This window comes from Myotis nattereri, assembly GCF_964212035.1.
Source record: "Myotis nattereri genome assembly, chromosome: 2".
Classification (NCBI taxonomy): domain Eukaryota; kingdom Metazoa; phylum Chordata; class Mammalia; order Chiroptera; family Vespertilionidae; genus Myotis; species Myotis nattereri.
In genome coordinates, this window is record NC_138076.1 from 135,573,158 (window position 1) to 135,585,308 (window position 12,151).

A 12,151-nucleotide genomic window follows, 5' to 3' on the forward strand; every position below is an offset into this window, starting at 1 on the left:
CAATTTGTCAGAGAAACAATTCAGAGTAATGATTATAAGGATGCTCAAAAGGCTGGACAAGAAATTCACCAGCATGTGTGGGAATCAAGAGGAAATGAAGAATGACATAGCTGCAATAAGGAACACAATGGGATGAGAGAAACCAAGATGGCAGCATAGGTAAAACACTGGAGATTGCTGCCTCACACAACCACTTCAAAAATACAACTAAAAGACAAACCAGACATCATCCAGAACCACAGGAAGGCTGGCTGAGTGGAAATTCTACAACTAGAAGGAAAGAGAAAAGCATACCGAGACTCAGAGGAGGTGCAGTGCGGAAGTAAAATACAAAGGTGTGGAGAGGGCTGGCGGCTGAGGTCACGATTGTCTTTTTCAATCAGGAGGGAGTCTCAGGCTCTGAGCTCCAGTTCTGGGCAAGTTTCTGGGGACCCAGACTCCTATGGGAGAAATGGGGCTGTCTAGCATCGGTCGGAACTCCAGGGCAGCTTTCTCTCGGAGGCACATGCAGCAATTGCAGGGGCCTCTGAGGACAGGACTGAGAGCAGCAATACTGTTTGCTCCGCCCACCCAGGTGATACCCTGGGGCTCCGCCCCGCCCAAGCCATACATGGAGGCTTTTGCATGTGAAAGGCCCGGCCCTTTGTAATCTGAAAATTACTTAACAAACTGCAGCTGCCCAAGGCCCCAGGGCAACTTGCATTTCTTAACAGCTGGCTTCTGCTAGGTAGCCTCAAGCAGAGGCTAGATTATCACCTCCTTAGATCCAAGAGCCAGTGTGCCCAGTGGTCAGAGTGGGACCATCCAATTACAACTCTGCAGATCCATAAGAGACACACTCAGGGGGCAGACTCAGTGAGCACCAAAGCCCCACTGAAGAAAGTCTTGCCCCATAAGGGTGACTTCAGCACAGAAGTTCTCCCACCATAGACACAGCTGATTCTCACAGCCAATTGGCCTGGAGCTCAACTCCTCCCAGTGTTACCTACAACAATCAAGGCTTAAGTACAACAAGACTGTGCACAAAGCCCACAAGGGGGTGCACCAAGAGTGTCTTCATCAGGTAATTGGGGAGGCTGAGCCACTGGGCCCTATAGGACACCTAGCACAGAAAGCCACTCTATCGACACAGTGAAGCATAAAAAATGCCAAGACAAAGAAACAGGACACAAATGACAGAAATGGAGGAAAGCAAACTACTGGATATAGAGTTCAAAACCACACTTTTAAGGTTTTTCAAGAACTTTCTAGAAACTTCCGATAAACTTAATGAGACCCTCAAGAAATCTAGTGAGACCCTCGATGTTGTGATAAAGGACCAACTAGAAATTAAGCATATACTGACTGAAATAAAGAATATTCTACAGACTCCCAACAGCAGACCAGAGGAGCACAAGAATCAAGTCAAAGATTTGAAATGCGAAGAAGCAAAAAACAACCAACTGGAAAAGCAAAATGAAAAAAGAATCCAAAAATACGAAGATAGTGTATGGAGCCTCTGGGACAGTTTCAAGCGTACCAACACCCGAATTATAGGGGTGCCAGAAGATGAGAGAGAGCAAGATACTGAAAACCTATTTGAAGAAATAGTGACAGAAAACTTCCCCTACCTGGTGAAAGAAAGAGACAAGTCCAGGAAGCGCAGAGAACCCCAAACAAAAGGAATCCAAAGAGGACCACACCAAGACACATCATAATTAAAATGCTAAGAGCAAAAAACAAAAAGAGAATCTTAAAAGCAGCAAGAGAAAGAAAGTCAGTTACCTACAAGGGAATACCCATACGACTGTCAGCTGATTTCTCAACAGAAACTTTGCAGGCCAGAAGGGAGTGGCAAGAAATATTCAAAGTGATGAATGCCAAGAACCTACAACCAAGATTACTTTATCCAGCAAAGCTGTCATTCAGAATTGAAGGTCAGATAAAGAGCTTCACAGATAAGGAAAAGCTAAAGAAGTTCATCACCACCAAACCAGTATTATATGAAATGCTGAAAGATATCCTTTAAGAAGAGGAAGAAGAAGAAAAAGATAAAGATACAAATTATGAACAACAAATACACATCTATCAACAAGTCAATCTAAAAATCAAGTGAATAAATAATCTGATGAACAGAATGAACTGGTGATTATAATAGAATCAGGGACATAGAAAGGGAATGGACTGACTATTCTTGAGGGGGAAAGGGGTGTGGGAGATGCGGGAAGAGACTGGACAAAAATTGTGCACCTAGGGATGAGGACAGTGGGTGGGGAGTGAGGGCGGAGGGTGGGGTGGGAACTGGGAGGAGGGGAGTTATGGGGGGAAAAAAGAGGGACAAATGTAATAATCTGAACAAGAAAGATTTAATTAAAAAAAAAAGGAACACAATGTAAAGTTTCAATATTACACTAAAAGAAGCTGAGGATTGAATCAGCCAGTTAGAAGACAATGTAGAAAACAAACAAGTAGAGCAGGAACTGGAAAAAAACAAACAAACAAAAATTTAAAAGCTGGAGGAGAGTCTAATGGAGCTTTGGGACAACATGAAATGAAACAACATCTGCATAATAGGGGTAGTAGAAGGAGAGGAAGCTGAGTAAAGAATAGAAAACCTGTTTGAAGAAATATTGACAGAAAACTTCCCTAACTTCGGGGAGAAAAGAATCACACAAGTTCAAGAAGCACACAGGAATCTCAGACAAGATGAACCCAAAAAGACTGACACCAAGACACATCATAATAAAATTGGCAAGCATCAACAATAAAATAAGAATCTTAAAGGCTGCCAGAAAGAGACAGAAAGTTATCTACAAGGGATCTCCCATATTAGACTACTAACTGATTTATCAAAAGAAACATATCAGGCCAGAAAGGAATGGAATTATATATACAAAGTGTTACAAAGAAAGGGACTGAATCCAAGAATACTCTATCCAGAAAGGCTATTATTCAAAACAGATGGTGGTTAGGAGCCACCGGTCCCAGATTGCGAGAGGGATGTCCAACTACCGGTTTAGGCCCGAACCCACCAACCAATCCGGCCTAAACCAGCAGTCAGACATCCCCTGAGGGATCCCAGATTGCGAGAGGGTGTAGCTCGGGCTGAGGGACACCCCCCACCCATGCACGAATTTCGTGCACCAGGCCTCTAGTCCTACCTAAAAGAGAAACATGGTAATTAGCGTACGACTGCTACCCTTCCCATTGGCTAATCAGGGCAATATGCAAATTAACTGCCAGCCAAGATGGTGGCCGGCAACCAGGCAGCTGGAAGCTAACATGAGGCTTGCTTGTTTCAGTGACGGAGGACTCCAACGTTCTCCGCCTGCCACTGCCGGCCTCTGAGCTGCAACTCTAAACAATTATGTTACAAATATAGAAGCTAAACAAAACCCCAAAAACCTGCTTTAGTCTGCCGGGCTTCAGCCAGCAGGATCGCAACATTGTTTCAAATACAGAAGGTAAACAAAGGCCAGAAACCTGCTTTCAGCAGCAGAGGCCTAAGAGCTGGAGCCAGAGCTAAAGCTGCCCAGAATTAAAAAAGAAAAAGAAAAAAAGAAGAAGTTGGGAGCTTCAGTCACCCGCCAGCCTGAAAACAGCCCTCAGCCCCTCACCCAGACTGGCCAGGAACCCCAGTGTGGACCCTTACCCTGAAGGGTGTGTGACCAGCTGCAAACAGCCATCATCCCCTCATCCAGGCTGGCCAGGCACCCAAGTGGGACCCTCACCCTGATCCAGGACACCCTTCAGGGCAAAGCAGCCAGCCCCCACCCATGCACCAGGCCTCTAATATGCCTCCCAGCACCGGGATCAGCGGAGCCGCGAGGCCTCCCGGCACTGGGATCAGAGTGACAGGGGCAGCGCCCAAACCCCCTAATCACCCTGCAGCTCTGTGACAGGCTGCAGCGCCCCAACCCCCTGATCGGCCCTCCTCTGTGGATGATAGAGGGCGGCGCCCCAACCCCCTGATCCACCCTGCTCTGTGTGACAGGGGGCGTTGCCCCAACTCCCCTATCAGGCCTACTCTGTGAGTGACAGCAGGGAGCTCCTCAACCCCCGATGGGCCCTGCTCTGTGTGTGACAGGGGGGAACACCCCAACCCCCTGATGGGCCCTGCTCTGTGAGTGACAGGGGGGAGCTCCCCAACCCCCTGATCGACCCTGCTCTGTGTGTGACAGGGTACGGAGCCCCAACCCCCCTGTCGGGCGGTGCCCCAACCCCTCAATTGGCCCTACCCTGAGCGTGACTGAGGGTGGCATCGCAACCTCCCAATCTGCCCTGCTCTGTGCATGACAGGGAGTGGCGCCCCAACTCCCCAATCGGCCCTGCTCTGAGCCCGACCAGGGGCTGCAACTAGGGATTGGACCTGCCCTCTGCCATCCGGGAGGAGGCCTAAGCCAGCAGGGCGTTATCTCCCAAGGGGTCCCAGATTGCGAGAGGGCACAGGCCGGGCTGAGGGGCCCCCACTCCCCCCCACCCCCCCCCCCGAATGCACAAATTTTTGTGCACCGGGCCTCTAGTTTATATATATAAAACCCTAACATGAAAATAGACCGAATGGAGGAACTACCGAACAACCGAACAGCTAGTCACTATGATGTGCGCTGAGCACCAGGGGGCATGCGTGGAACATAGCAGTTGTCTACAGCAGATGGCAGAGCGTGAAACATGGCAGGCATCAGCCATGGCGGGTTGGTGGTACAGGTGAGCGGGGGTGCCAGACCAGGACGGGGCACTGGCCACTGTTATCAGAGCGAGCCCCTGGTAGTTATTAAAAATTCTTTGCTCCCACTCACCGCAGTCCTGTCAAGCGCTCGCACCTGCTACCGGCACTGGATCCACCACTCGCACCTGCTGCCAGTGCTGCAGCCACTGCTCACACCCGCTGCCAGTGCCTGACACTGGCCCCAATCACTCCATGCCATCAGCAGATGCAAACGGGGCCAACACCGTCAGAATATGGGAGTGGCAGCAGTGGGAGCGGGCTTTCGGCAGACAGGGGACTCAGGGCCACAGCGGGAGGTGCTGGGCAGGGGTGCAGAGGATGGGCCGAGACCCGCCCCTGTGTCCTCTGCAGCCTCGCAGCCCACAGTTCCTTTCAAGGTGCACAGATTCGTGCAATGGGCCCCTAGTATAGAATAACCCAGTGAAAGATGACCAATGCATCCTTCTGATTATTTCACCAAAAGATTAATACTAACCTGAATAACAATTGCAGCCTTTTCCATCTGTTCTTGGATATTCACAGTGTTTTGTATTTTTTCTTCCTTTAAAATAGTTTGATTTTTGATGCCGGCCTCTGGCCGGGATCTCAGGAGTCCTGATGAAGCAGTATGCAGTTTTGTAGATAAATGAATTTGTCTGTGCACAATGTAATCACGCCAGTATGCCTGGATTACTTTAGCTGCCATACTATTATGAAGAGAAAAGAAAACATTTTTAGTTCCGAAAAATACATAGTTGTAGATAAGAGGTCCTTCCTTATCAGCTATATTTGAAAACCTGGACTAAATAAATTATTTGAAAATAAGACATCATCTTTTGTTTACCTTTAGTCATAGAAGTAAAGATAGCATGGAAACTCAAATCTGAATGACAGAAATGGGACAGTAATTTAGAGAGGGATGTGAGTACAAGGAACTTTCTTTTTCTTTTTCTTTTAAGGAGGAAGATATTGCCTAGATTTTGCGTGCTACTGAGGATGATGATCCAGGAGAGAGGTAGTAAAACAGATGATGTTGAAAAGAGGGGACAAAAGTAGGAACCGATGTTGAGTTGGCAAGAGAGGATGAGAACTAGTTCACACTGGAGAGATCAGAGGAAGAAGAGCCCCTTGACCTGAAGAGGAAGGACCCACTAGGTCTTTACTAGCTTCACTTTCCTTCATGCCCATAATTAAATACTTAAATCAGACCCTTACAAGCCCAGTAGTTACTTCTAACATGTTCCAAGCCTACATATTTGCCAATGTCAGGCACTAGATCAATCCATGCCCCACTTTTTCCACATCCCATTAGGCTGCCTATCAACATGAGCAAAATTTGAATAACAATGTATATTGATTATAAGTGGATTCTCAATATGCTTAATTATTTAACTCTTCCTAAATGAATGTGCTTCCTTTCTCACCCAGATTAATGTGGGACTCTTATCGAAATAAAGAGTTTAGTCTAAATGCTATTATCTTAATATTTCTTCAAAGCCCTCAGTTTAGTTTAAAAGTCTTCTGAAGGAAAACTAATTCTTGCATCATATCCTTCTCCAGTGCTACCCTGAAACTGTTTTTAATAATTTGATAATTGTCAAACCCGATGATATTTTCTTCTACCTCATTCTAGTCACTTAAAGCAAAGTGGAATTATGTGATAAACACTGCCAGACATGACTAGATTTTTTTTCATAGTTATCTATTTATGGGAAATTAGAAAGGAATGATGTAACCATATTCTCTTATTATTTGGCACTATTAATGTTACTACTATTGTTATCATCAATACCGCTACCACAACCAACATTATCATCACCATCATTTTACCTAAAGCCTTTAGAAGCCTTCAATCTATTTTGCTATGTATGAATAGAAAATTCAAGTTAATGGATAAAACTTCTGGCCTAAGATAAACTGCTTGTACTCCTAATACTTGGAAACAAATAATCACTGCTAAAAAGAAAAACACAGGCCCCAAATAGTATCCTTGTGCTAAAAGCAAATGATACCAAACTCAGATTTAATACCTGATCTAATTGCAGATTTGATTCTCCCAGAATCATAACCTTAATCAACCCATCTGTAATTTTCTGGTCAAGCACCCATCAAGTAAACAGTCATGTGCTGCCCGCCTGTCCCCCATACAAATAAGAGACTATCTGCATGATAAAAATCCTTCCTGTTCTTTTCCCCAAAGAAAAGATGTCCTGGCTTCAAAATAATCCTTCCTTTCTTTCTTAATAGCTACCTTGCCCCATCCTTCTTCTTATAAAAACCTTCCATTTTGTACAACCTCTTATAGCTCCCTTCCAATTGATTCATGAATCACTTAATAAAGCCAATTAGGTCTTCAAATTTACTGGGTTAAATTTTGTTTTTTAATGTCACAATCCAACAAATCATTTTCTTCTCCCAGGGTGAACAGAACTTTGTAACTTTTGCTATGGATTTAATTCACATTCAACCATCAATTCATTTCTTCATCTTTTGAACAAAAAATAAGTTATACCATTTTAAAGCACTATATATAATAGATACTTTGAATGTTAAAGAAAAGAGTCTGAAAAAATATTTGCAATGTATAGCTGGCAAAGAATGAGAGATTTTTAACATAACACATTTAACCTAAGACAGCATCTTATATTTTCCTAGAGGCCCAGTGCAGAAAATTTATGCATGAGTGGGGTCCCTAGGCCTGGCCAGCAATCAAGGCCGATCGGGGCCAGGTTGATTAGGGCTGGGCTGATCGGGGCCCAAAGGTCCTGGCAGGGTCGGGAGAGGAGGCGACAGTCGCCGGGCCGGGCACGGAAGGAATGGATGCCAGATGTTGACACCACTATTGTTAGTGCCCCTCCACTATGCAGTTCCCTGCCTCCCCTCCCTCCTTTCCTCCCCACCGCCACCGTGGCAGGTGGGCAGCAAGCCAAGGGCCTGTCAGCCAGGAAGAGGGACAGAGCATGGGAGGTTGGCTGCCAGCCCTGAGGAGGGAGCTGGCCCTTGGCCCCCCATGGAAAGGGGTCGCATCTGCCGCCATCCACCCCCAGTTCCCCATTCCAGCCCAGGGACTGGGGGGAAGGAACGTGGGAGGTTGGCTGGCTGGGGAGGTTGGCTGTGGGAGTGCACTGACCACCAGGGGGCAGCCGCTGCATTGAGTGTCTGCCCCCTGGTGGTCAGTGTGCATCATAAAGATTGGTCGTTCTGGTCGCTTAGGCTTTTATACATAGACTAGAGACCCGGTGCACAAAAATTTGTGCACTCGGGGGAGGGCGGTCCCTCAGCCCAGCCTGTGCCCTCTCGCATTCTGGGACCGCTCGGGGGATAACCACCTGCTGGCTTAGGCCCGCTCCTTGGGGTATTGGGACTAAGCTGGCAGTCAGACATCCCTCTAGCAGCCCGGGAGACCTCAGGGGATGCCCACTTGCCAGTGGGGAGCAGGCCTAAGATGCAGTCGGACATCTTTAGTGCTGCTAAGGAGGTGGGAGAGGCTCCCGCCACCACTGCTGTACTGGCAGCTGGCAGCCTGGCTTGTGGCTGAGCAGAGCTCCCCTGTGAGAGTGCACTGACCACCAGGGGGCAGCTCTTGCATTGAGCGTCTGCCCCCTGGTGGTCAGTGTGTGTCATAGTGACCAGTCATTCCCAGTCGTTCTGCAGCTAGGGTCAGTTTGCATATTACCCTTTTATTATATAAGATAGAGGCCTGGTCCATGGGTGGAGGCGGCTGGTTTGCCCTGAAGGGTGTCCCGGATCAGGGTGGGGGTCCCACTGGGGTGCCTGGGCAGCCTGGATGAGGGGCTGAGGGCCGTTTTCAGACTGGCCACACCCCCTTCAGGGTGGGGGTCCCCACTGGAGTTCCTGGCCAGTCTGGGTGAGTGGCTGATGGATATTTGCAGGCTGGCCACAGCCCCTTCAGGGTGGGGGTCCCTCACCCTGCAAGGGTGTGGCCAGCCTGGGTGAGGGGCTGATGGCTGTTTGCAGGCTGGCCACGGCCCCCAGCCACCCAAGCTCCCAGTGGAGGCTGGCTGAAAGCAGTTATCTAGGGTTTGTTTATCTTCTATAATTGAAACTATGTTGCCTTGAGTGGAGCTCAGAGCTGGCCAGGGCCTGTGGGAAGCTTGGCTTCCTCCATTGCAGGGGCAACCAAGCCTCCTGCTTGCTCCAGCTCCGTGGCTGTCAGCCGCCATCTTGGTTGGGTTAATTTGCATATAGTCACTCTGATTGGCTGGTGGGCATGGCTTAGGGCATAACAAAGGTACAGTCAATTAGCATCTTTTATTAGTGTAGATATTTCTCACCAGATACACATAAGTTTTACTGACTGTAACTATGAATTTCTTCTAAAGTTGATCAGTCATTGTGTGCTTGAATTCCTTGGCCCAATATCATCAAAATTTCCCAAGGGGGAAAACATAGATGAGAGATATTTTCTACTGTGACACCAACACATTATATTGAAAGCAGTGTGAAGACATATAAAGGTTACTTTAGAGCTTCCTAAACATAGTGTGCTCTCCATGCTGAGAAAAACAACTCCCATTATCACCACATCATCATCATCATCATCACCATCACCTATTTTTACCAAAAATCACCATAAAAAAAATGCCCTTAGCTTAAGAACATATGTAAATCACTTAGGAAACACCTCTAAAACTGACAGCGAATCTTCCTGAATCACTCAGTGGCAAGGTTCAGCAAGCGGATATATATTTTCTTTTCCCTCTATTCTTTACATGTTTAGTATGTCAATATTTTCAGATTTTTATCCTTCCTCATTATCATTTGGACATTTTATATACCATGGACTAAGAAGTTCTAAATATTGTTTATGTGTGTTTGGAGTTAATAGAGTTCAGGACATGCGTTGGTGGCACAAAAAAATGTAACCATGCAGAAACTTCATTTCTTTAATATGATCTTTTCTCCTTTCTTTCCTTTTGATGCAAACTGGCTACATCCAGCACCCTGACTCACCTGCCTCCTCCCTTGTAGGACCACTCCTTTAATCATTAAGCCCTCAGTATAATGAGGTTCTTTCTGGTCAGCATCAAATAATCTTAGGAAACAAAAGCCTGGGTCTATTGACCACAGAGACAGTGTTCCCATCAAACTAGGGATAACATGTAGGCCTCAGTTGTATTTCAGCTCAATGACCAGAAAAGCCATGGCTGACACCAGGACCAGATGCACTGATCAACTACCCCCTATCCCTAGCGCCAACCAATCAGTAGAGACCATGGCCCTAAGTCACTTAGTCACCATGATTATGCTTCCCCTGTATAACCCATTCCCTAGACACCATAGAGGAGCCAGGTCTTTGAGCATCCCTCACCTGTGTCTCTGGGCATGGGACACTTCCTGAAAATAAAGTTCTTTTGGCTGGAGAAAATGTCCAAGTTTATTTCAATGTATAATCGGGTGAGTCATAAGATATGAAACCCAAAAAGGCATTGGGCAGTTGAGGTGTCTATGCCATTCTGGAGCAAAGGAGAAAGAAACAGGCCTGTGGTTTGGGATTTCAAAGGGCAGGAAGGCAATCAGATAGAAATGAAGAGCAAATGTTGGGTAAATAATGTTTGCTGGGCCATTTTTAACAATGGGTCACAGAGGGCTTTGAACAAATTAACCTTGCAGAGTTTTTCTCTATCATACATTGGTTTATGGTAAATTATAGTTATCTGTGATGATATTGCCCTTCCTAGAGAAAGTTCTTTAGCTAAATTCCTTTAGAATATTAACCAGCTTAAAATTAATATTCCAAAAGGCATATTTTGGGGGCAGCAAAACTTTGGTCCCCTCATATGCTACTCCAAAATTTGGTGCATTGGCATATTTAATACTTTAATTTGAAAGATTTGAGGAAAGGCATGTGCAAGAAGGGTTTTTGACCTTCCCAGGAAGCAGGTCATAAAATCCTCATAGGAGAGTTGCCCGCCTGATAACCAGAGGAAAAAAGCATTCTTATCCAAGATGAAGGAAAAGAGGGATACGAATGAACAGCCCTTGCTAAATTGCCTGTTTACTACTCTTAGCTCATACCCTGTGTCATATCATATTTTTCTAAGACCTTCCATTCTTCATTGAACCTAATATATAAATGCTCAGGCTTAACAATTTCTTTGGATCCTTATTTTAATGCAAGCTCCTATGTAACATAAAAGTTATATTAAATAAATTAACATGTATGCATTTCTCTCATTAATCTATCTTTTGTTATAAGGATCTCAAATGAAAACTTATAAGGATAGAAGAAAAAATATTTTCCTCCCTACATAGCAAAAGCAATCAATTAAGTAAATTGGTAAAATGTCAGAAAATGTTAGACTTCTTAGGTAAAATTTAAAAAATATTAGGAAATACATGTTAGTTTCACTATATGAAACTTTTTAATACAGCTCCCAAAAAAGGAATTACCATTCACACTGACAACTCCTGAAAGAATGAAGATTGGGAAAAGCAAGATTAGTTATTGTGATAATCCATGTTCTATCCTGTTTAGCCTTGTTATTAAGGACCAGTTGAATTTGACCCGTTCTAATTTTGTTGGCTTGACACTGAGGCCCAAAGTAAAAAGAAAAGAAAAAGCTGACAGGCCAAAGTAAAAACAAATCTGGTAGTTCAAAAAAAAAAATTAAAGCCAACCATTTCTTTTTAAAAGATTTTTATAGTTAGATGGGGATTTATTTTATTAATCTAAAAGAATATTGCCCAACCTTACAAATTGTTATGCCAAAGAAAACTACAGCATGTTTTCATATGTCTTTCGGCCTTCTGTATGTCCTCTTTCGAAAAGTGTCTATTTAGGTCCGTTGCCCATTTTTTTATTGGATTGTTTATCTTCCCTTTGTTAAGTTGTAGTATGAGTTCCCTGTAAATGTTGGACATTAAACCCTTATCAGTGATATCATTGTCAAGTATGTTGTCCTATGCAGTAGGCTTTCTTGTTGTTTTGTTGATGGTTTCCTTTGCTGTGCAAAAGCTTTTTATTTTGATGTAGTTCTATTTGTTTATTTTCTCTTTAGTTTCCATTGCCCTAGGAGCAGTATCAGAGAAGAAATTCCTCAGCATATGTTTGCGATTTCCCTGCCTGTGGATTCCTCTAGTATTTTTATGGTTTCCCATCTTACGTTTAAGTCCTTTATCAATTTTGAGTTTATTTTTGTGTATGGTGTGAGTTGGTGGTCTAGTTTCATTTTTTTGCATGTATCTGTCCAATTTTCCCAAACCATTTATTGAAGAGACTGTCTTGACTCCATTGTATGCTCTTGCCTCCTTTGTCGAATATTAATTGGGCATAGTGGTTTGGGTTGATTTCTGGGGTCTCTATTGTATTCCATTGATCTATATGTCTGTTCTTGTGTTAGTACCAAGCTGTTTTAAGAACAGTGGCTTTGTAATACAGCTTGATATTGATATCTGGTATTGAGATCCCACCTACTTTGTTCTTCTTTCTCAGGATTGCTG

General features: G+C 44.8%; 1 protein-coding gene across 1 annotated transcript in view; it reads right to left on the reverse strand.

Moving 5' to 3' along the window:
- LRRIQ1 (leucine rich repeats and IQ motif containing 1) overlaps positions 1–12,151 on the reverse strand; it is a 264,793-nt gene that overhangs the window by 140,087 nt on the left and 112,555 nt on the right. Inside the window, exon 17 of the mRNA XM_081084809.1 lies at positions 5,184–5,394. Coding sequence (XP_080940935.1) covers positions 5,184–5,394 — 211 coding nt within the window. The remainder of the gene's footprint in view (positions 1–5,183; positions 5,395–12,151) is intronic.